Here is a 26,999-nt window from a genome sequence, read left to right as displayed (position 1 = left end):
TAAAAAAATTTAATTCGATTTAAATCAATTTAATAAAAAAAAAAATGTAAAAAACATTCCTTACAATTTAGATTGAATGAATGGATGGATGAACATGGTGATGTTGTATGAGATGGGAGATCCCTTTGTGTTATGATTACATGTGTATTGAAGTTATCGTTTTATACATTAGTCAGTATTAAAAATACATCAAAATATGGATATTTTCGAATTGAAAATATTTACACAGGAATTGAAAGATATTACAAGTTGTTAAAAAGGGTTGCCATTAAAAGATTTTAATCGTCTATTTTTTTGAAATGAGCAGAACTCAAACTTAAACATTGATTAAAAAAAAAATATTTAAATAAAAAAAATACAAACCCCAAAACGTACATTCTATTGTCAGGTACAGACAAGCACTAACAAACCAGGGTTGTGAAAAATAATTTTTTTAATGCATTTGTTTTCCATTACAAATTAAATAAAATGCACGACTGGGTCGCACGAACTTGCTCTTAGAGTTAAAGTTGCTTAATTTTTTAAGACTTTTTATATATAGAAATTTGGAAATATAGGTACAAAAAAAATTTTTTTTTAAATTCGGTTTTAAAAAAAATAAAATAAAATTGCCCTCCAAAACAAGTACCTATGCAGTTTTGTTTGATACATTAAGATGCATTTTTAGAAAAAAAATTAAAAATCGTTAGAGCCGTTTTTTAAAAAAACTAATTTTGTATAAATAATTTTTTTGGAAAAAAAGTTTTAAAATAAAATTGGTAGGTATGCCATTTTGTATAAATCACTAATCAACATCTAAACACAAAATTAAAAAAAAAATCATTGTCCCGTTTTCGAAAACTTGACTTTTCGAAAAAAAAAATTTCAAATTTTTTTTTAAAAATCCAAAAATTATTTTTTTTTAAATTTTATTTTGGACTTATATTGAAATTACATATATAAATGCTTCTTCACAAAAAGTTTCGTTGAAATCGAATAAGCAGTTTCGGAGATAATCGGATTTGAAAAAAAACGGTTCTATGATAGGTACCATTAATAATGATTTTCACAAAAAAATTTTTTTTATTAAAAGTTAGAAATTGTATTTAAACTTTTATTTAAGTTTTTTAAACAAAATCGTTGGAGCCGTTTTTGAGCAATTTCAATTTTACTAAAATCGGTATATTGACAAGTACCGTTATTTTTGGTCCAAAAAAATTAATTCCAAAAACACCTCTGGAGAGTCGCCAAATAATTTGCAACTGAAAAAATTTGCAAATTTGTTACAACTGAAAAATGTGTGGATTAAATATTTTTGTTTTTAATAGTCGTCGAATTTGAGCATACATAAGCTATTTCAACTATAATATTTGAACATTATGTAAGCCCAAATTTTTAAAATTGTATTAAATTCGACGAATATTAAAAAAAAAAATATTTAATGCACACATTTTTCATTGAATTTTTTCTAATGCAGAAAATTTTTTATTTGCAAAAATTTTTTTTAATGCAAAATATTTGTATTTGTATTTTCAATGCAAATATTTTTCAGTTGCAATAACATTTTTTTAAATTTAAAATATTTTTTGTTGCAAGAACCATTTTTTTTTTAATGCAAATATTTTTCAGTCGCAATGAATTGTTTTCAGTTAATTATTATTAAATATTTTTTTTTTAATTGCAATAAATATTTTATTTTTAATTTCAAATGCATTTTTGGTTTTTAATTGATATTTTTAAAACAATGTAACAAACAAAACTGGCGTATTATTGTTCAGAATCTCAGACCGTCTTATTCGTTTAAATTGTGTTTAAAGATACGCTTCTTTCTTTATTAAAAATAAAAGGAAAAAATAGAAACGTCACATTCAACTAAAGTCTATTTTTCAACTTTTTTGTAAAAATACAAAAAAAATTAAATGTTTTCATTATCTCAAATAAATAGAAATGTCAAACAATAGTTTCCAAATAAATTTTGGACTATAATAATTTTTATCAAAAAAACAAAACCGACTTGCATGGATCAAAACTGGGTTTTATGGTTTTTCTCATAGTTTCTATCGCCAGAATTGAAATGGGAGCACACTGCAGGCACCAGCTTTCTAATGCAAAAATTATAAGAATTGGTTCACTCACTCCAAAGTTATGAGATAGCAAATATACAAAAAAAATACAGACGAATTGAATGCCTCCTCCTTTTTGGAAGTCGGTAAAAAGTAGGCATCTTAACGCCTTAAAAAAAATTAATCATAAAAACAATGCAATGTTGGCAACACTTTTTTTTGGAACATTCATATTTCTTTAATTGATTTGTTCCACATAACTGACTTAAAGATTATTATGTTACTTAACAATTGAACTCTTTGGATAAATAGAAATAAATTGCAAAAGGAAAAATATTTATTCAGACAAATTGATATGGTGAAAATGCATCTCGTTACAAATGTTTCGATGACGTCCTAACCTACATTTCAATTTGTTGAAGTGGAAAATGCCAAAGAAAAATGTTTAAATATTAATATTATTCAAACCACAGCAGGTAGCTATCATGAGTGCAGTTAAATAGGTCTATTTTGTGTTTACGATCAACCAATTAGAAGCGCTTTTTTAATGCATAAAAAGATTACAAAATCAAAATAATGAATTGATTGAGATTAAATGCGGAATTCAGAGTTTCCATCATCAAGTGGGTGTGCGATGGGAAATGATTATCTTGAGAAAAAAATTTACCTAATCCCTTAACGAAAAACAAGATACAAGATAAACATTTAAATTAACTTTTTGACCTCGTTCCTTCGATACAAAAAAAAAAATTAGAAGAGAAAAAAAAAACGACTCGGAATAAAATTATATGAGATAAGCCTACCAAAAGTGCATGTTAATTTGTTTAATGGTTTTTATAATAAAATAGTAGGAATATGTCAACCATAAACCTACAATGTCATTAAATGCAAATTAACACCAAAACAATTAGCAACATATTGTACTCTAGGTTTTCCCATAAACAATAAAATAAATTAAATCAACAATTTAACAATAAATATAATAAAAAGTTTATAAATTTTTAAGCTAATTTAACTTTGACCAGCGGGATAGAAAATCAATGAAAATGAGAAAATATTTTCCGTGAAAATAGATACACGCATGATTCGGATTTACATAATTTTTTCCCAAATCTTTTATGTTGCGTGAAATCCTTTTTTCTTGTTCGTTCATTAAAAAAAAAAAGTTTAACTTGAACATTGTTTATTGGTCATATATTTAAAGTTTTCTCTTTTTTTTTTTTTTGTTTAATCTATAACTAATTAATTTGATTTGCTTAGTTAATGAAAAAGTGTGGGTTGCTATGAAAATGTTATTTGGGTAGGTATATAGAAATGCCGCCACAGCCACCGCTGACTTAGTCCCGTCGTGAATATTGATTGAATTTTTTTTTTGTCTTGAATGCATTATTAGTCTTGTAAATAGTGAGTTAAGTGATTTTTAAATAACTTTTCACATGTATCGAAGAGGTTTTGATTTTTTTTTTGTCAAAATGGGTGGAAAGGGTTTAGTAATTTATTTTTAGTCATTTGGAAATTTGACATGATTTAAAGATTTAAAAAAATATATGGAAACTTAATGTGTTAGGTAACAAGACGAACAAAGCAATTCGTTGTTTTTTTTACAGGAAAAAAGTAATTTCTTAAGTAAATTTGAGAACCAAGACAAGTTAGCAGCATAATAATTTCTTTTATTTAAGATGCATTGTTAGAAAAACAAATTCTAAATTTTTAAAATGGCTTCTTTAAAAATGCTTGTTTTATTAATAATTTTTTGAAAATAAAAATTAAAAATAATATTGTCTGAGGTGAAACCAAATTTCAAGTAAAATCCGAAAATTGAAAAAAAAAATAAAAGAAAATTCTAACGCCCATATTATTGACAATTTTCAAAACAATTTTTATATCAAAACATGTTTTGTGACTGCTTAAATTTGGAATACCTCGACCAAGATTTTGTCTTCTAGATGTCTTCTAGTTGTGCAAAGTTTGGAAAATTTTGCAACTTTTAACTTCAAAACTTGTTTTGAAATTAGTCAATAATATAATAATAATAATATTAGTCAAAAATATATAATAATTTTAAAGTTTTTTGTACAAAAATTGGTGGAACTTGAAATAGTCAAACTTTTGAAAACAAAAAAAATATTAATGAGAAGATAGGCTAAGTTGAAGACTCATAACATATTTCTTTAATTAAAATCGGCGAAGAATTAATTGAGAATATAAAACTTTTACAAAATTGTTACCTACATATGTATATTATATGACAAGTGTCGTAATTTTTGCTCTTGGAAATTTTACATTTGATTTTTTTTTAGTTTTAAAATAATTGAATGATAACTCCTATTCCCCCTTACACCTAAAAAAGTAGTATAATCTCTCTTAACCTTCTCATTTCTGACCATATGGTACTTTATTAAATCGACTTAACTTAATACTCAAAATTATATACCTTCAATTTTTTTTTAATACATCTCTGTATAGTTATATAAGCTTTTAAATTCTTATTTTATTATATTATAATAAAATATTCAAAATATGCATTGACATTCTCATGTTTAAAGAAAAAATTAAAAATAATAGGTACAAAAATTCAATGTATTTGCATATCATACTTTTAATCCCAATATATTTAATTTTTTTTTTCTGTTCACTCAATTCCCATTTCTAAAGCTATTTAACATCAGTAGACAAATAATTTCCCGCATTATACTTAACCCTGATGGGAAAGGCCACAATTTGTTTCATATTGTATCAATAAAAACATTAATTACCATATACCGAATATAAAACATTAAAAAAAAATACAAGGATTGCACTTGGATTTACATTAGTTGGTAAGTGTTAACGAACGAGAACAAAAAATAAAATTAACTTACAAAAATTTTATATGAAGATTTAAGATATTTTGATAGAATTTTTTATAAGAAATAAATAATTGTTTGTATTTTGTATCCGATATCTCTTTGTATAGACAAAAATCTACTACTTTTACAATTTAATTGGGTAGAAACTAGATATTTTCTACAGTTTCAAGTGTTAACAAAGTTAAATGATATACAACTGCACCAAAAACAATTAATTTTATTTGTTATTCTAATTGGTGTAGATTGAAAATTATTCGAAGATTGTACTAGATTCAGTTTTGGCTATCACCCAAAACAAATTATTATTGTCCGAAGACTTTTTTAACACACTGTTGGTTGTATGCAAGGAACAAATAATAAAAGTATAACATGTATATATATATAAATTACCTGCTTGAATGGCTGGGTTCATGTGCAAAGGGTTCTGCGTAAATATTCCGAACGGGTGGCACCCTCCTAGGCAGGGGTGGTGGCACCGGATTATATCCATCCATAATTGTATCACAATCTGTGTATTTCATTGATTTCATAGTCATGTTTATATATTTTTTTGTTTGTGCTGTTGTATTTAAATATATCTATTTTAAATATAGGTATATATAAATATACTTAATATATTTTTTTTTTATTTAAAAAAAAAAATTACACAAACATATATGCATGTGCTGGGGGATTTTTTTGTCGTTTTGTATAGAGTATAAAGATACTATGTTAATTCGTAACTTGTATGTTAGCTTACGGATTTTTCGTGTTTGTTTGAACCAAGCGTGTTAAATGTTTAATTCGCAGGAACATGAAAATTTATTTAATTTGTTATTTCTCTTCTTCTTTTTTTTTTTTGTATTATTAATTTTTTTTTATTTATTCCCGATTATTATTTATTAAAAACCCGACCGACGACAACGGACAAAAATGCAGATAAAACATTTTTCATAGGTCGAAATTTGTATGCAGATACTTTTATATTTTTATGTAGGTATAAATAACACACGTGACTGGACACTCAACTGAGCAGTCTTTCGTTTAATAACAACACAATACACGATATAAAAAAAAATAATTTAAAGCAAGCCAAATAATATATAAAATTTTTTTCGAATTATAAAAAAACGTGATAAATATATACGGCTTTTATGTTGAACACAGTAAAATAAAAAAGGATATTTTATTTAAACTTCAGATTATTTCCTTTTTAAGAATAAAAATGTGAAATTTCGTTCGCTCACAAGTAATGTTCAGCTTTAACACGCGTATCCCGATAATGACGTGTTAATATTTCTTGCGGCAAGATTTTCAATTTGTTTAACATTATCATGGTTGCAGGAATGGATTTCGATTTCTGCAGGATCCTGCATTGTTGTTTCGACAATTCAGCAGTTGTTGGTACTTAATTGTTGTACAAAAAATAAATTATTGTTTTGTTATAATAAATATGAGCATAAGTTGCATGTATATGTATTGTATATTATGGCACACGGTGAGGCATTACTTTGCCACCCCTTGGTGGCGCGGCGGCGTGATGTGATGCACACACAAAAGAAGGGGTTGCGCTGCTGACTCGTTGTTAAACACTTTTGTGGTTTAACCAATTGTTTTTTTTTGTTCTTTCTTTCTTATTATTATTTGGCTGGGATCATATTTTTTTCGTTTTTCATTTATAATTTTTTTTTTCTTTCTTTTTTTTTTTTAAATTCGAAGCAGAAATTAAATTCTTTTTTGTTTTCTTTATTTTCGCTTGGTGGTTGATTTCGTGTTCAATTCTAAAAGAGAAATATATAAACAAAAAGAAAAAAAAATAAATAAAAATATTTTGAATCAAATTAAATTTTATATTCGTTTGCATCATATGCATCGGTGCATTGAATTTTGGTGTACATAGTCAGCGACATAATATGACTTTGAGCCTTTGATTTTACTCTTTTTTTTTTAATTTTATTTCGAAGCCTTTGTTGCAATCAAAAATGATTTTTTTTAAGTCCTTTTTTTATAATAAATACACTTCACAACACTTAACTTTATATAATGTCGATGTTTGTTTATCTACCATTAAATATTTATTATTGGTCAATTGTTTAAAAATTGGACTTTTTTTTAAAGTCTGATTGGTTTTTAAAAAATCTCTATCTGTCCTTTGTTGCAAACAAAATATTTTCCTTTAACCTTTTTTTATAGAATTTCATTCAAATCGATTTTTACCTTCTGATTTATTGTTTACCAGAAATTGTTAAAAAAATATATAAAAAATCTTAAACTTTAAAGATTAAAAGTCTTTGCAATTTATTTTCAATTCCGGAGTTTTGAATCTGAAGTTTTCTATAACAAAATGTTATACAAAATACAAAAAATATGTTCTTCGAAGGTACCTTCTGAATGACTTTGTTTCACAATTTTACTGATTTTTGTTTTTTTTTAATTTTTGAGTTGCTTTAATACAACTCAAACAACAGTTTTCAAATATTAAACTGTTTTTTACCCCTTATAACTGCTTTCTAACTTGAAAATGACTTCACATTAAGAAACGTAAAAAAATGCTATCATTATTATTTTGATGGAAGAACTGTTTATCTAATTTTAAACTATGTCAAACATTAAGTTTTTGAAGAAATCAGTGATTTTTATCATGAAGCACGAAAAACTTGGTAGAAATATATAGCTTTTTAATGATTTTTTTTTTAATACTAAAACGTCAGGTGAAATTTTCATAGCATGCCAAATAAGTGCCATAATCTTTTATGAAGTTTTAAAAATTTGAAATCCGAACTTTGGTTTGTTTTGCTTTAACTTAAAAAAAAAAATCAAAATAAGATACTAGTAGAACTCTGTGGTTTGTCATCTAAAACTTTTAAAACAAACTTAAGAGTCATTATGGGATATCAACTAGATATGCTTAGCCTTAGCGCTATAGTATAGGTTTTCAAGCCATTTAAATTGAACAAATGTGGTTTATGGTTATAAGTGAAAGGAAAATAGTGGTCGTATCTATACGTTTGTTATGAATAAGAAACTGATACTGTGCACTGTGAGTAAAAAAATAACAATAGAGTACATCTTGTTCAATGCAACTTTATTTAAATGTAGGTATGCAAATATCTTCAGATTTAGATATCGGTGGAAAAAGGTGTGACTTTTGACTGCTGTGGTGCAAAATGTTTATGCGGTTTTAAAGAAGAAAAAAAAAATCAACTAGATAGATAGATGGACCATAATGTTGCGTATCACTTTTTAAATGTGAGAATTTGGACGGAAAACAACAAGCTACTTTGAGTCAGGAAGGAACTGACACTATTTAGGTACTAGAGTACCATCTTAAAAACTGTTTCTAACAACAACAAAAATTTGAACTTTGATTTTTGATTCAAAATGATGAGTTTTTTGTAAATTTAATTGTGAGTTGTCCACTTTTGAAAAGAGATATTCTGTATTGCAAATGAAATTAGGTAATGCAATATCTTTCCTCGTGCAATACATAATTTTGAGCTATTTTTCTATTTAATTATGTAGGTATTATGTAAAAAGTTTGTGTGGTTTTTGAGAATAGTTTAGGTATTTACTTTAAAATAAAGCGTGGAAAAATAATATTTTTTTAAAGTGTTTTAGGCCCATTTGCTCATACTAGTCATAAATTCTAATCTTAGATAGGTCGAACATAGCTCTAAGGTTTTACTTAGTTTATTCTAAGTTTCTCAAAAATATTTATGTTCATCCTAGCAACGATTTACTTTCATGCGAGAAATCGCTGAGAACTTCAAATTAAAATGTCAAACGACACAAAAGTCAGTTTATTTGAATTGTTTTTGAGCAATTTACCGGGAATAATTCAACAAATTTATTGTTTTGACAATTTTAATTGCAGAAAAAAGTGTAAAATAGTGAAAGTTGCAATAAAAGTGTATTTAATTTAATAAAAAAAATATTTATTTGACAGAATTTGTTTTGTAAATATTTTTGTTTGTCAAAAGTTAATATGACCAATATAAAAGCAAAAAGTGAACAGTGTTTCAAAAATGTGTGTTGTAAATTTTACCATCGGTAAATGGTTAATGCTAATGAATGTGAGTAAATTTATATTAAATTGAAAATTTATTTCCTTTTTTACTACATGCATACATTTTTCAAGCCGCGTTCATTCTGTTTTGGTCAATAAAATACTTTAAGTAAAACATAAAATCCTTAAGTTCTACTATTTCTTCCCCCTAAGTTATGTCAAACTTAGAGCAATTTATGACACAATTTTAAGTTCGTGCAAACCACTATGTAGAATTTAAGGGTTTATGTTTCACATAAATATTTAAGACTAGTTTCAGCAAATGGGCCTTACTGATTTTTAAAAATTAAGTTTAACCTCACAAACTGACCTTAATTATATTAGATTCTCTACTTTTTAGATTTAATTAATTAATTTGCAAAACAAATTCACCTTTATGCAAATTCAACTTCTGTGTCTCAAGAAATTATTTATAATGAATAGGTTATCTATCATTGAAAGAAATAAAGAACATGCGTTTTTTTACAAAAGATGAATTTGATTTGCAAAATAATAAATTTGGTTTGTATACACCGAAAAAAAAAAAAAAATATCAATTTAACATTTCTTAAATATCAGCAAAAAATGCTCTATAAAATGTGTTTTATGATCATTAAAATATCAAAACAATATTTTTATTATCAGGATGATATTTAAATATCACATTTTTGAAATTTTTTTTTTGATATTTTAGGTACTATCAATTTATCACGTCAATTTCTGATTATTGAAAAATATTAAATAAAAAACTCTCAATGTGTTCTAATTTAAAGGAGCTTTGTGTTTTTTTTCGAAGTAAAATGTATGATTTAATGAGAAAATTTGATCGGCAATAAGATTTTACTTCACAAAGTTTGGGAGAAAATAACAAAATAATTATATGATCTATAATAGAAAAAATAATATCACCACTATTTTATACAGAATATTAATTTTCAGTAATGTTTTCAAAAAAGAAAGAAAATACCTAGGTACTTAAAATAATAAAAAAATAAAAAAGAAAGAAACAGGTATCATTACATATAATAAACTGAAACGTAAAATCGAGTCAACATTGATATTTTAATTGTCAAAGTGAAATTTTCAAAATTAAAAAATGTCAAAATGATATGATAATAATATCAAAATTGATATTTAAATTGTTGGTCGATTTTTGCCACTCAAAAATGTTAATTTGATAGCTGTTATTATCAAATTTTTTTTTTTTTGGTGTATGAATAAACCAATTTTCACTAAAACTTATATTTTTGAACAGTGAGGTGAATATGCATTATAAACATTTTGCATCACTTGTTTCTTCTAAAAAAAAACACCAAAATAATACAAATTTTCACTAACAGTTTGAGGGACACACAAGCATATCAAATTGTTAAATCGATTAATTTCTTAGAAGTGTAGGTACCAATCCAAAATTCTAGGTAAATCGATAAAAAAGCTTTTGAATGTAATATATTGACTATTTAACGCAAATTAAACACTTTGAAATTATACTATTTTCAGAATTCTATATCCTGTAAACATAACTTCTATAATATTCCGGTGATTCTTTTATCCTCATATCCTTTTACCTATAACTCATATAAAGCTTAATCGGCTTTTTGTTCAACATTAACTATATAATACAAAATAAGTTTATTTAGCTGAAATCCAGTCATAAAGTGCCTACCAATTTACTTACATTTAATAAATTATTCTCTTTTATACTCATACATATACAATTATATGCATTTTAAACATTGATATATGATCGACTTTGAAAATGAACAATCGGACTAAATATTTTCTAGAAAATTTATTATTGTAGGCCCATATTAAGAACCCACACTTATAATACTTTTGTATATCTATACATAAATTCAATTCGAAAATCTCCTCAAAATCAAAAATAAACAATTTGCCAGAGCTTTCACATTGCGGAAGATTTAATTGAATTTCTGTGTTGCATTGATTAGGATTCAAAAATAATATCTATCTCTCCATCATAATACATATAAGAGATTTTCTCTCTCGTCATAACCATATCCATAAGGCTAACCCCTTTGCAATCGTAGACGAACATACAAAAACAGATAAAAACAACAACAACAAAAAATAAAATAGAATCTCAGACTATGGTGTATATTTGAATTTGTTCGAAATCCAAAAAGGAAAGCAATTTGGGGCTGGCTGCACGCAGCAGGGCCCATTGCCATCGCCATCAAATCACCAAATCTCCAAATCTATTTCAACATCATCATCATGATGGGTTGGTTTGCTTGCTTGCTCTTGTGTACCATAAGTACATACATTGAAGTTGCATGATCGCTTCGGTGGTCTCTGGATGGTATGTAGTGTATGTATCTCATAGATACAACATGGAAATCTGGTATAATCAGAAAATCTAAGAAGTGCATCTCTGGATGGAAATGTTTTAAATCGATTTTGATATTATATGTGATTCCCCAAGACCCAACGAAACGATAACATTTGATTTTTATTCGAAAATTATCATCATCGCATCTCCAAGTGCGGGCTGCAATTTAATTTGATTTCGGGTGTGTGTGCGGCGGGATTTTTTAAGATGATTCCCTAATTTGTTTTCTCTTTCAAAAAAACTAATCCGATAGATTGTACATAAGATTCCACTTTGTGTAAGTTATCGCAGAAATCGAGTTGAAATCGATTTTACATGATTTTAATTAATTCTTCAAAGATAGTGAGAATAGAGGACGAATGTAACAACATCAATATGCAGACAGACCCAGTAACAGCAACAAATATAAAAGATAAAAATGCATTATTTTTGAAAAGACGATGGAATTTATATGCTCGATCTGTTCACACCTTTTTCCAGTCATTCTCATCTTCTCAATAGAATAAAAGTACAACAACAACAAAAAAAAAAAATAGGTGTGTATATAAAAGATAAATAAGAATCTTTCGACCGTTCTGTCCGTCGTCGTTGTCGTCTTCTCAGAGCAGAATAATTTATTTTCAAAAAGAAACTTATAATACGGTTCAGTTCAAGTTCGTTTGGATTTTATATCTCTTCAGGTCTTCTCGTGACACTCATATGAACAAAGGCCAACCAAATATCATCATATTATTTTTGTGGGATATTATCGCGCTTCAGGGACCAGGATTTAAGAGTCGCAACGATGAGCCTTAGATACATTTCTATAATAGAAAGGCAAAAAAATGTTGATTTAGATGTTTTCACCGATTGATGTTAATTGCTCTCACTTGATGAGTTCTATGGCTTATTTTGATTTTAATTATATTTGTCTCAAGAAAACGATCTGCCTGTGTCGATGAGTTTTATTCTTTAAAAAAATGTATTTATTTATTTTTATCATTTTGAGGTTTAAACTATCTAGGGACTATTAATTTTGGTTACTTTTATGACCTCATAAAGATAAATAAAAGTTTTTTTTTTTTATTGGAAACTTTTGTTAATGTGGTGAGATAACTTGTTCCAATAGAAATAAAAACTAAAAGATTTGTATAGATGATTAATTAAAAAAATATTTAAATTTTGTTTGTATAGGTATGTTATATTGAAATGCAATTTTTTTTTATTTGAATCACCACATTTATTTTTTACATACCTTTGTATTTAAGTTTTTTTTTAAGTAAGTAATAGAGTTTTAATAACGCATCATTGAAAAAAGAAGGTCTAAATGTCAAGTTCTAAAGGTGAATTCCACAGAAAAACAATTTTTTTTTTTCTATAATTATGCTTAAGCAGGTTTGGGATTTGTCCACAAGTGTCCGTAATATGCCCACAAAACTTTACAACTTTTTTTTTATTTTTAGGCCAAGAAATAAATATATTTCATCAGTAAATGCAAAATATCAACAGAAACTGTTAGGTTTCAGCAAAAACAGGTTTTTAACAGAAGCTGGTAAATTTAAACAGAACCTGGAAAATTTCAGTACAAACTAGTAAATCTCAGTACAAAGATCTCGAGTTTACATATCAAAATTGGAAGGACAATTGGGGACTTACTTAAATCTTGCATTGAAGAATTTCAAATATTTTTTTTTGTGTTTGAAGTCAATTAATAAGAAAATTGCAACTATCGCTTGAACTATGGAAGATTGTCCCTCACTCCCATATATTTTTTTTCCTTGAATTTCCTAGACAATCTTTTGGCATCAATTAATTTAAGAAATTTAAGAAAAATTTTTGAAAAAAATTTGTTTTTGTTCACAAAAATCTTCAATTAAATTAAAAAAATCAAAACGGCAACACCGGCAATTTTTAATCTATAGACTTTAAAGTATTTTTAATTACCGACGTTTGAAAAAAAAGATTATCAAAATCTAAGCTGTTCGGCCGGGTTCCCTAATATTGCCAATTTTTGAGCTTTAGTTACTCCACTAATTATGTACTGAAAAATTCAAATTCCCCCAAAATCTCCTTCGACCACCTGAATTGCTTTATGTGTACCAAAAATCATCATTTTTTAACCCTCCGTTTAGAACATATTCAAATTACAATTTTTTTAAGAGCAGCTTTCATATAAAATTTAATTTTTTTTTTTTTCAAAATCCCCAAAAATTATTATTCGAGAAACGGATAAAAAATAAAAATCATCGTTTGTGCAAAGTCCGCTAAAATTCCCAAAAATCACGATTTTCAATCAAAGTTCAAATTTCTGTCTATTGAGTGCCATGCAAAACAAGCATACAAAGATCGGTCGAAAATATATATTCTGAACCTCAAGTCAAAAGTGAAAAATGAATGGGCAAATATTCAACGAAAAGTTTTTTGGAGTTCTTCATGTCTTGACTTTATACTTTATCAAAAATTGTAGAAAAGCAATTAGGTACCCTTTTTTTCTTGATTCTCGAAAATGTTTCACAAAGTTAAAGATTTTGAAAGTATAACGTCGGTGAAACCAGAAAAGTGTGTAACTCCAAATTTTCTGAAAATTAGATTTGAATGCCATCTGTTAGACAAACCTAATATCTACCGTTTCTTAAACTCAGAATCCCCTTAAAGTTCATAGTTTTTATTTTATTAGCAAATTAGAAAATGAAAACTCATACAAATGCCTTCAAAACGATTTTGTTTTTTTTGCTCTCCTATAAAATTTGCTAAAATGGAGTTACACAGTTTTCTGGTTTCACCGACGATAAGCTATTTTACTTCTTCATATAAGTTTGTAAAGGATTGATTTCTCTGTTTTGTGACACCTTATATAAAAATAGTTTCCTTACATTTTTATGAAAATATTGGTGAAAAGGTGGAATTTGATTCATCTCAAAAGTTGAAAATGAATATCAGATTTCATTGGTCGTACCAAAATGCCATGATTATAATTGAAAAAAAAAGAAAGAGGAAAACAATATGTGTAGTTACAAAACTTCAATCATTTAATTTTCACATGAGAAACTCGAACTGAAATTCGTTCTTTTGTTTTTTCGTTAGGGGTTTTTTTTTCTTCGTTGAGGTTTATTATTAAACATGCAATCGTATCTATGCAGAGAAGAATGTTTATTAAAAAAAAAATATATATTAGAAATTTATACCTATATACTATGCTTGAATATAACATTAATTCTAGGTATATCCAACCATTTATCTATCCATCCATTCAACCATCTCTTATGAAGCCTCAAGGTAAACATACCTTCCTTACATGTACGTATACATATCATAAATATTGGTTTACGTTTTTTGGTCTGACCACAAACCTTTAATTGCTTCCAAAATCCATCCCGACAACATGATGAAAATAAAGAAAAAAAAATACAGAAAACAAAAATAATAATCAAAGAGAGGAAGACCAACAAAAAAAAGTATCTAAAGGAGAAAATAATAATAACAAGATTTGTTGAGTGTGGGCTGAACTAGTTTTACGAATTCTTTCGTGTGTTTCGTGTCTCCTTGAGATAACTAAATTGCATGGAGAATATTCGAAGACAAAAAGAAAAAAATACTTTTTTCTTTTTTGTTCGTATCTTATGTTTAAATTCAGTGCTAAATTAACTTGGCTCAAAGCTACTACATTTACCAAAGTACCGACTCTCATCAACACAGGATGTTCCAAAATCATATTGTGGCAATAAATATATATTCGCTATAGAAGTGACTTATTAATCAATTGATCCTGTTGATCGATATGAAGGGTCTGTTTCAATCCTTTATAGGTACACTGATATACCTATTATAGAAACAAAATTTTAACATATCGTTCTTATTTATTAGTGCTTTTGGGACACCCTGTACAAAAAAAATTGTTAATCTGCCAAGAAGTTGTGACGACATACTCCCTTCATGAAATCTTTCATACTTTTTTATGATAAAAAAGAATTAATCATTCAACCGTTTAGAGGATGTGGGTTGAAAACATCGACAGCGGTATGCAAAGTTTTCTTTATCAAAACCTCGATTTTTTTCCAAAAACCTGAAACCTGATTAGTTATATATTTCTTTCACTAAAGTAATTAGTTTTTGTTGTCGGTTTTTCTTTTGGTACTTCAGACAAGTTGAACTTAGTCACGCAATTCCTAGTTCAGAATCTATTGACTGACCGAAATTTACGAGTCCTATCGGAAACTGGTAAATCGAAAGTTTTGAAGCTCAAACGAAACTTGAAACTCGAAACTGCTATTTATCAGAAATTAAAATTCCCAGACAAAATTAGAAAGTTGTCAATTTTAGCAGAAACTTTAAAATTTCGACAAAAACTAATAAACTTCAGGAGAAACTGGTAAATTTGTTCAGAAACTGGTAAATTTCATTAGAAACTAGTTAATTTAAGGAGATTAAATAGTAAATTTTAGCAGAAACTGGCAATGTTCGGCAAAAAGTTAAGTTTTAGAAGGAATTGGTAAACTTCAGCAATAAATTGTATATTTCAGTAAAAGCTGATAAAACTAGTTAATTTCAGCAGAAGTTGGTAAATTTTAGCAGAAACTGTTAGGTTTTACTATAAACTTTTTAATTTTAGAATAAACTGATAAATCTCGCCAGAAAATGGCTAATTTCAACAAAAAACTGGTAAATTTCAGCACGAATTGTTAAATTTCACCAGAAATTGTAAAATTTCATAAGAAACTAGTAAATTTAAGCAAAAGTTGGTAAATTTCACGAAAAACTGTTATATTTTAGAAGAAACTGGTAAATTTGAGGAGGACTGGTAAATTTCAGCAGAAGCTGGTAAATTACAAACAAAACTCGCAAATCTCAACAGAAACTGGTAGATTTTACCATAAACTGAAAAATTTTAGATGAAACTGATACATAATATGTACCTAGGTATCACCAGAAATGGTAAACTTCAGTAAAAACTTGTAATTTTTAGCAAAAACTAGAAAATCTAAGCCAAAACTGATGCTACTTAAAAGACACATCTGCGCATAATCCTTACAGATTGCTGATAGCTGAAAACCATGTTAGAACAATCAAATGACTTTAAGTGACCACAGTAAGTACCTTCTCTGCTGCGTCTAATAGAACAGAAAAAATGTGAGTTTGTTAACACGCAAACCCTTACCCAATCCAATATTCGTTGAAGAAACAAAAAAAACTTTTCATAAACAGAAAAAAAAAACCAAAAGAACTTTTATTCTTTTCGTAGGAATTATTATTGCAATTATAATTTCTCAGAATCGATTTCTCTCTATATTGGAACAGAAGAAAACGGTTGAAAGAGTAGTGTGTAGAGAGACCCTATATCTGCACCTCTTATCCCAGTCTATTTTCAAAACAACAAACTTTATTTCCATTAAATGAACTCCAATCAAAAGACCATATGCCGCCACTACTGCCGCCGCCGCCATCGTCATCTATATATTCGCATCCACATTGCCACAACAACAGCAGCAGCAGCAGCGACTCCCTATGGACGATTGAGTAATAATAAGAGTGCAGCATACTAAAGTCAAAAGTATTTCCTTTCCACTTCATCAATTCTAATTGAGAGGAATTGCATTTTATTATTATTTTTGTTCTCCTTTTGTATACTATACTTCTTCCGTTTGAAGATGCCTCTTCTCTTTATATTTTTTACTTGTGTTTTTGCATTTCACCGTGCTCCTTAAGAAACCTATCTCAAAGATTATTCTTGTGTTGTTTTGGTATTTTTTTTTTCTTCCTTTTTTTTTGTATTATTTTGTATCTTTGCTATATTTTGTTGTTGTTGTTGTTGTTGTTATATTTCTACTACTATGTTTTTGTGCCATCAACCAATTTTCGCAGAATCAAAAAGTATATAGATAATGGAGCTGCACAACAAGCAATAAGGCTGGCTGAATGAAGCTGGAGCTTGAAGAGCTCTGGAGCCAGAGAGGACTTAATTGAACACAGAGAAGACGAAGGAAACGATGAAATGGAGGAAATGTATACTATACACTGTTGAAGCATAAAAGGGGTTTTATATTAAGGAAAAGATACATTGGCCAAAGAAAAGTTAGAAGAAGAAACCACATCAGAAAGTGAGTGTATATCTCTACCAGAGATACCATGTAAAACCTTTATTTTTTTTGTTTTATATAAGTAAGGTAGGTATAGGTAGTTTATGAAATATTTTAAGGTTTTCAAAAAGTTTGTTGTGGTTTTGGAAATGTGGGAATACCTAACCTGTCGTTTGAAAATTTTGTCTGTTTAAGTGATTTTAATATTTACGAAAAGACTTTTCAATGAAATTTTGTTTATTCAAGTTTTGAAAGTAGGTTTAGGTTAGGTACCATATCTTATAGGCAATTAAGTTATGGTTGTAACTGTAGGTGTTGTGGCAATAAGGCCTATACAAAAAGTACCTACTATAAAGGTAAAATGAAAAGTTTTTGAATGTGGTTCAATCAAGTTAAGGTTCTTTGAAGATTTGTAATCTATGTACCTATCTTATAGCTTTTTCATGCTAAATCATTTTGAGGAATTTGATGACTATGTAAATGAAGATTATTTTAAGGATCGAAACCTTTTATGTAAATTTTATTTTCATTTCATTCAGAACTTTGAATATTTGTTCAAAAAAAAAAGATCAGATGGCAACACTTTTTTTTTTTTGCAAAATTAGTGCATCGATTTAATGCAAACTTTTCTTGAGAAACATCAAACGGAGTAAAAGTATAAAAATATTGTTGTTTTATTTAATTTTTTTTTTTCAGTTTGTTTGGTCTTTGGAAGCGGTCGAAATTGCGGGTGTGTGGTGGGCAGAGTATAGAGTTAGGGTACCCCAAGAATTAGGAATGCATGCGCCAAAATAATAAACGCACAGAAAATGATGTGTGCCTCGTTTCAAGTAGATGGCAGAGCGATTAGCTAAATTGATTTTAATTGAGGACTTTAATCGGTAGGTATACAGATATATACGGATGCAATTGATTGAATGTATTTTACGATATACATAACAAAAGAGGAGATGGTTGTATTTATGTATTCAACGTTTTACCTATCTCTGAACAAAGAGAATAATAAAGTATAGTTCAAGTATGTACGAAGTATTCTTTGACAGGTCAAGCGTTTTTCAACATGTGATTGCTTTTATTTTTTTTTTTTTGTAATGTGTTGATTGAATAAATTATGAGACTTCTACTTACAAGAATTGTTGTTGATTAAGTACCTATTAAAAATTAATTCAAATTCTATAGAAAGTTGATAAATCAAATTGTTTGATGTTTTTTCTCCTTTTGATTAAAAATATTCTTCTACGTACACGTAACAATAATGATCGCATTTAAAGGTTACATAGTGACTATTTTTGTGGCCGAAATTATTAGATCCAGTCATACTTCCATCAGCATGAAATCTATAACAAAAGCGAAGAAATCTGTAAGCCCTGATGTGCAAAAGTTTTATAAATCGGAAGTTTTGAGCCTCAAGCGGAACTTGGAACCCAAAGTTGCTAGATTTCAAAAGATGATAATTGTCAGACAATATTTTTTAATCGCTGAGGAAACTGATAAAATTTAACCAAAACTGGTAATTTTTTCGATGCTAAGGATACAGATACTGGAAATTTTCAGCAGAAACTGGTAAATTTCAGGAAATACTGGTTAATTTTACCAGAAATTGGTAAATTTTAGCAGAAAGTATTAGATTTTAACATAAACTGGAAAATTTCAGCAGAAGCTGGTTAATTTTAGCTGAAACTGGAAAATTTTCGCAGAAACTGTTAAATTTCAGCAGAACCTGGTAAATTTCAAGAAAAACTGATGAACTCTTGCAGAAACTGTTAAATGGGAAATTTCGCAGAAACTAGTAAATTTCAGCAATGTCTTGTAAATTACAAAAAAAAAAACCGGTCAGTTTCAGGAATGGGAAATATCAGAAAAACCTGATAAATTTTCGCAGAAACTGTTAAATTTTATCAAAATTTCGTAAATTTCAGCAGAAACTGCTTAATTTCAGCAAAAACTGGTAAATATAAGCAAAATCTTGTAAATTTCAACAAAAACTGCTAAATTTCAGCAGAAACTGGTAAATTTCAACAAAAACTGATGAACTCTTGCAGAAACTGTTAAAATTTATCAGAAACTGTTAAATTTTAGTAGAAGCTGGATAATTTAAGCAGAAACTGGTAAATCTCTGCAGAATCTGTAAATCTGAGCCATATTGAACTGAAGCAATTTTGACTGTCAAAATTTGTATCTTCTGTCTTATTTTACTAACCGATGCACTGTATAAAATGCACTGCACTAGTGAGAATGAAAATTGAGCAAATCGATTCAAAATTTCGACGTTATTCTTTTGTGAACTTGATCAATATCAAAATATAACATTGCCAGTCACGAATTATAAAAAAGTGTTTAAGGGCGTGTTTGTAAACCTTTTTTAACGTTAAATTAGTAATAATTTTTGCAAATTTAATTCATTCCTTTGCAAACCAAATTCACCCATTTTAATTTATCAAACATTCTACAATTCTACAATACAGTTAAAAAGTTTTAAATTACCCAATTCTTAATGTTGAATTTCGAGGACAAGCTGAATTGAACTTGGACAAAATAGAACTTTCAGACATATATTTTGATAACGATGCACACTATGTTCAATAATAATAGAAAATTTATTTATTTGTTTTTTATAATTTTTTTCTTCAAAGTTTTCAAGTTAAAAAAACATCAATAATAGATAAATTTGATTTTTTAAGTTTCCCAAGAATTTATCCACTTGTTATTGTGTGTCTCTAGAAGACCATTGTAATAAAAATGAATACACAAAAAAAAAGTACTATAAACTATATGTGCAGTGGGGCAAATAGATAAACAAACAGAGCACAAACAATGAAAAAAAAAAAAAAAAACAAAAACAACAACCAGAGTACTTAACATTATAAGAGAAGATATTGCATAACTGATATCAGATTTTGTTATATAAGTAAAATGAAAGGAAGAATGAGAAGGAGTTCATTTTTGGCATTGGTCGTTATATTCTGTGGAAATTTTTGAGTTTATTTCATCCATTATTGCTTAAAAATGGACGGACGAACAAGAAAGGACGACACATTATGTGGGTGAAGTCTATAATGTACAAATACATTGCATCAGTTTCCTGTCTGTACTCTATACATATTTATATACCTACATATAATATTATACCCAGAGATACGAGCTATTTATATAACATCCTTTTTGGTCCTTGTGTCGTTGAATATGTAGTTGTCGTTGTCGTTTTCATCATCAACATTATCATTTTCGACTGGTATCTGTGATATACACATATATATACAGTTTTATGTATTTAACAGTTTTATATACATATAATGTACAAGTGTACATGCAGTATAGTAGTAGTAACAACAATATAAGCAACCATTGACCTGGTTTTAAGCTCTTCCAAAGCAAAGTCTAGATAGTTTTTTTTTTTTTATTATTATTTTGTATGTTTTGCCCATTTTTACTATTGTTGGACTTGATATAGAAAACATATAGTCCAATCTGTTTATCCAAATGCCCACCCATTGTCCTCGTTTTTTGGAATAATGCCATTGCCATTTATTGGCGACTGGCCGAAAACTTTTCAAAAGTGCATTCATACAAAAAAAATATAATAAAACAAAACCAAAAAAAAGAAAATAAAAGTCGTGGAAAAATCAGCTGAATTGTTCTGTTTTGTTGTCATGAAAATGGAAAGTTGAATATTAGCCAAATCAATGATTAATTTATGGTTTTGTTATAGTTTCTTTTTTTTTTTTTGCTAAAGGGATAAATATGATTTAAGGGTTTTTTTTTCGTCTTGTCTTTGTTAAGAATCATTTGGCTTACTTAAACTTTGAACTATATTTGTAAATATTTATGACGAGAAAAAAGGATTTATATCCTTAAAAATTCTAGAGAAACCGCATGTTTTTCATTTTTTTTTTTTTCTTTTTCATTACAGATATCATAAATCTTGTTAAATCTAATACAAAGCACTATTTAACTTTTTTTTAACTGCCAAGTTTATTTAACTCTAGTCTATGAAATGTACATTCGATAGTAAATTTAATTCTATATTGTAATAAGGTTTTTCAACAGCGTGATAACAATTTTGAATTTAGATTCAGGATTAGGTATAAATTAAGTAAAGCCTTTTGCAATCAGAATTCTTTTGCCTTTGGAAATCAAATTCACGCTTTTGTAATTCATTAATTAATTTTGCAATTAGTTTAGATTATAATATTACATGAATTAATAGTCAGTCACTCTTTCTAGGCTTTCTAAACTAGGCATGGTTCAAAAAGACCAAAAACACTCGATTTTTAAAGTCCATATTTTATTCAATTTTAGCCGTATTCAATTTTTGTGACTACTATGTTGAAAGATAAAGTATCTTCTTTTCTCCTTTACATGTTCAATATCTATGCATACTCAAATGATAAAAATAGATCATTTAGTAAAAACATCAAAAATTTCGTGTTTTTCTCTTTTATGAATAGTTTTTCTTAAGTTTTTTACAATATTTCAATTTTAAATTAAAAAAAAATACACAACGATAGGAAATTTAATTATCTACAAAAAATGTCTTGATAACAATTTTTAAATTCGGCTTGCTTTTCAAGTTTTAGACAAAAACTCAAAAAGTAACAGAAAAAGTCGAAAATATTGATCGTTACAAAAATGGTCATATCTTTATAATTTATCGTAAGATTTTAAAGAAAATTATCTTTTTATCTTTGCCAGAAAGTGTACCATATCTATATAAAAACTATCAGGATTCGAAAGATTTTGATTTTTTAATTCAGTAATAAAGTTTTTTTTTGCAGAAATTTCCTTTAAAAACTCGATTTTTTAAAAATGTTTTAGCACTTTAACATCTGGAGTGACCCAAAAAAAATTTTCTAGTGTTTGTTGCTTATTTATTCATCCGCCGGCTTTTCTGTTCAGATTAGTCGTTTATAACTCAAGATATAGCCCGAATACTAAGTAGTCTGAAAAAAACAACGACAAAAAACTTTGAAAAATCATATCTCGAAAACCTATCGAAGAGTTTTCTGGGCTCAAATCTATACGAAAAGTATAACGGCACTTGGTGTCCAAAATTTTTTAGGCAGCTGTCGCATTTCTGTTTTATTTGAAAATAAGCAATATTTTACTCTTTAAAAATTTAACTTCTTAGAAATAATCTTGTTTACGTTAATTTTCCTTTTTTTTGTTTCATATAAAAAAAAATTCAAATTAAATTAAATGAAAACCAAAACGACTTTAAAGTGAAGGAGATAAAAAAATATAAAAATTCCATTTACGTTCATCAAAATATTTATAGAACTTAAAAAACAAAGAAATTCATTTCATCACTTAACTTAATGTAACTTGGTGAAATGTTAAAAAGAAAAATCAACTTTGTACACATTTATGTTATATTTGTGAAAAAAAATGTCTCTCAAGTTAGCAGAGCAAGGTCAGCAGAACATATGTTTTGTTATTGGATCTTTTAGTGCTTATTAAGTGCTAATTAAGTGCCCCAAAATTAAATTAAGTGCTCCACTACTTTTGGAGAAAATTAATGTTCTGCTAACTTGATTTAAAGTTAGCAGAGCAATTACCCGAAAATGCCCTAAACTGCTCGTAGAAAAATCGGGTTTGGTATAATATTTAGGTGCTAATTAAGTGCTCTACGAATCCCAAAAAAAATTTCCAAAAAAAATTTTTTTTCCAAAAATAATTTTTTTTCTGTTATTTTCGAAAAAAATTTTTTTTTTTTTTTTCAAACTCTCTCAAATAATTAAGTGCTTAACTAATATAAGTTAAGTACCCCATTTTCCGAAGAATTTTCCGAGATTTTCCATTAAAAAAAAATATTTTAATTTTTCATACAAATTCGTGTTCTGCTAACTTGAATTTTGATTTTCTCAAAAAATAAATTTTTTTTTGACAAAATTCAAATGGAGTAATTAAGTGCTCGACTAATTTGAATTAAGTACCCCATTTTCCGAAGAATTTTCCGAGATTTTCCATTAAAAAAAAAATATTTTCATTTTCCATACAAATTCATGTTCTGCTAACTTGAATTTTGATTTTTTCAAAAAATTCCACTTTTTTCGACAAAATTCGAATTGAATAATTAAGTGCTCGACTAATTTGAATTAAGTGCTCCATTTTCCGAAGAATTTTCCGAGATTAAAAAAAAAAAAAATTGTCATTTTCCATACAAATTCGTGTTCTGCTAACTTAAATTTTGATTTTCTCAAAAAATAAATTTTTTTTTGACAAAATTCAAATGGAGTAATCAAGTGCTCGACTAATTTGAATTAAGTACCCCATTTTCCGAAGAATTTTCCGAGATTTTCCATTAAAAAAAAATATTTTCATTTTCCATACAAATTCATGTTCTGCTAACTTGAATTTTGATTTTTTCAAAAAATTCCACTTTTTTCGACAAAATTCGAATTGAATAATTAAGTGCTCGACTAATTTGAATTAAGTGCTCCATTTTCCGAAGAATTTTCCGAGATTAAAAAAAAAAAAATTGTCATTTTCCATACAAATTCGTGTTCTGCTAACTTAAATTTTGATGTTCTCAAAAAATAATTTTTTTTTTGACAAAATTCAAATGGAGTAATTAAGTGCTCGACTAATTTGAATTAAGTACCCCATTTTCCGAAGAATTTTCCGAGATTTTCCATTAAAAAAAAATATTTTCATTTTCCATACAAATTCATGTTCTGCTAACTTGAATTTTGATTTTTTCAAAAAATTCCACTTTTTTCGACAAAATTCGAATTGAATAATTAAGTGCTCCACTAATTTGAATTAAGTGCTCCATTTTCCGAAGAATTTTCCGAGATTAAAAAAAAAAAAATTGTCATTTTCCATACAAATTCGTGTTCTGCTAACTTAAATTTTGATTTTCTCAAAAAATAAATTTTTTTTTGACAAAATTCAAATGGAGTAATTAAGTGCTCGACTAATTTGAATTAAGTACCCCATTTTCCGAAGAATTTTCCGAGATTTTCCATTAAAAAAAAATATTTTCATTTTCCATACAAATTCATGTTCTGCTAACTTGAATTTTGATTTTTTCAAAAAATTCCACTTTTTTCGACAAAATTCGAATTGAATAATTAAGTGCTCCACTAATTTGAATTAAGTGCTCCATTTTCCGAAGAATTTTCCGAGATTAAAAAAAAAAAAAAAAATTGTCATTTTCCATACAAATTCGTGTTCTGCTAACTTAAATTTTGATTTTCTCAAAAAATAAATTTTTTTTTGACAAAATTCAAATGGAGTAATTAAGTGCTCGACTAATTTGAATTAAGTACCCCATTTTCCGAAGAATTTTCCGAGATTTTCCATTAAAAAAAAAATATTTTCATTTTTCATACAAATTCGTGTTCTGCTAACTTGAATTTTGATTTTCTCAAAAAATAAATTTTTTTTTGACAAAATTCAAATGGAGTAATTAAGTGCTCGACTAATTTGAATTAAGTACCCCATTTTCCGAAGAATTTTCCGAGATTTTCCATTAAAAAAAAAATATTTTAATTTTTCATACAAATTCGTGTTCTGCTAACTTGAATTTTGATTTTCTCAAAAAATAAATTTTTTTTGACAAAATTCAAATGGAGTAATTAAGTGCTCGACTAATTTGAATTAAGTACCCCATTTTCCGAAGAATTTTCCGAGATTTTCCATTAAAAAAAAATATTTTCATTTTCCATACAAATGGGGTACTTAATTCAAATTAGTCGAGCACTTAATTACTCCATTTGAATTTTGTCAAAAAAAAATTTATTTTTTGAGAAAATCAAAATTCAAGTTAGCAGAACACGAATTTGTATGAAAAATTAAAATATTTTTTTTTAATGGAAAATCTCGGAAAATTCTTCGGAAAATGGGGTACTTAACTTATATTAGTTAAGCACTTAATTATTTGAGAGAGTTTGAAAAAAAAAAAAAAAATTTTTTTCGAAAATAACAGAAAAAAAATTATTTTTGGAAAAAAAATTTTTTTTGGAAATTTTTTTTGGGATTCGTAGAGCACTTAATTAGCACCTAAATATTATACCAAACCCGATTTTTCTACGAGCAGTTTAGGGCATTTTCGGGTAATTGCTCTGCTAACTTTAAATCAAGTTAGCAGAACATTAATTTTCTCCAAAAGTAGTGGAGCACTTAATTTAATTTTGGGGCACTTAATTAGCACTTAATAAGCACTAAAAGATCCAATAACAAAACATATGTTCTGCTGACCTTGCTCTGCTAACTTGAGAGACATTGAAAAAAAAGCTATAGACTGATTTATTATAAGTAAGTAAAAGTATAAGTTGAGAATGGATGTTACAATACCACTGTCCACCACAATCCAAATAACAACAACAACAACAAGAAAACCTACCATGATAAGTGCTTAATATAAATTGCTAATGCAAAACAGCAGGACTAAAATAAGGACATAAATAATAGATATCTGAATATAAAATTGACCCCAAACAATAACAGTCCGCCTCTGAAGCCACCGCTTCGCCATCACCACCGTCAAACTTACACGTCCGGAAGTAATTTCCGTTTTTTTTTTTTTTTAGAAAAGTTCAAAAAATAAAGGGAGAAGAAGGGCGGTATAATAAAGTTGTATATTATTTTTTAAACAAAAAAAAAATATACAATATTTATGTATTTTATATGAGGTTATTCTATATTTTGTATATTTTGCCCCATTTTTGTTTGTAACATCCACTTAATCATTCGTTTAAAGTGTTTTTTTTTTTATTTTTTGTGTTCTTGTTTTTGCTTCATGGCTTTATATTTTCATATTTCATTGGGGAGAAAGTAAAGTGGCGAGCAAAATGATCTAAGCGGGCAGACCAAGCGCATCAAGAGATGTATGTATGTGTAGGTTTATGGGGGTGGTTGGTTGTTTAATGTTGTTGGAGGAAGAAATAAAATCGTCAACAAATTAAAAGGACTTCACTTCCCCAGAGTACAATTATAATTTTATTATGCATCGGTAAGTGTGAATTCATTGTTTTTTTTTTTATTTTTTTTCGTTTGTGTTTTTCTTCTCATTTTTAAACTTAGTTGCGTACTGTGAATATTTTTGTATGTATTTTACTTCTTCGCTTTTATAGTATCTGTAGTTTTTTTTTTCATGGGGTCTTATGAAAATAAATTCCCTTGGGATAAGACCCGTTTTCTTTGTTTTCTCTTTAAACTGAATTGTTTTGTGAGATACACAAAGTAGATGGAGATAATAAGTACATAAATACTTTTTTATTTTTTTTTTGTCTATGCTTTTTTGATTCAAGAGAGTTTTTAAATAGCTTTTGGACAAAAAATGACTTGAATTTGGGATTATGAATTATATCTTCTGGCGCGACAATTTTTTTTTTTTTTCGTTTTTTTGAAGAGCTTAAATTTTAAATGGACCCAAGAGTTTTTTTTCTTTTTTTGCATTTTGAATAATAATCGTTTTGTCTGTAGTATAAGATCTTTTGATAGATGTGCTTTCTTAGAGCAAAGATTAAAAGACCCTGAAGATTGTTTTTTATGATGTTTGAAATAATAACAAATAGGTAAGTAGGTATATGAACAAATTCATATAATTTTATAGCTTAGGTAGACAATGTTCAATTAACTTGATTATTCGAGAGGCATTTGTAAAACGAAGAGAGCAAAATCATTAAAATAACCCTCTTTTATTCTTTTTCATGGCTCTAGAACTTTTTTCGG

The 26,999-nt window shown here is 27.4% G+C and overlaps 2 protein-coding genes across 3 annotated transcripts in view; both read right to left on the bottom strand.

The window, feature by feature from the left end:
- Nucleotides 1–26,999, bottom strand: part of LOC129910309 (protein deltex-like) — a 260,104-nt gene that overhangs the window by 30,986 nt on the left and 202,119 nt on the right. The window lies entirely within an intron of this gene.
- LOC129910308 (teneurin-a) overlaps nucleotides 1–26,999 on the bottom strand; it is a 301,855-nt gene that overhangs the window by 257,595 nt on the left and 17,261 nt on the right. For both annotated transcript variants that reach the window (XM_055987641.1, XM_055987642.1), the window contains exon 2: nucleotides 5,282–6,651. In XM_055987641.1, coding sequence (XP_055843616.1) covers nucleotides 5,282–5,427 — 146 coding nt within the window. In that variant the 5' untranslated portion in view covers nucleotides 5,428–6,651. The remainder of the gene's footprint in view (nucleotides 1–5,281; nucleotides 6,652–26,999) is intronic.

Source organism: Episyrphus balteatus, chromosome 2 (assembly GCF_945859705.1).
Source record: "Episyrphus balteatus chromosome 2, idEpiBalt1.1, whole genome shotgun sequence".
NCBI classification, from domain to species: Eukaryota; Metazoa; Arthropoda; class Insecta; order Diptera; family Syrphidae; genus Episyrphus; species Episyrphus balteatus.
The sequence above is the reverse complement of the archived record's forward strand: the minus strand, read 5'-3'. Positions and strand labels throughout refer to the sequence as shown.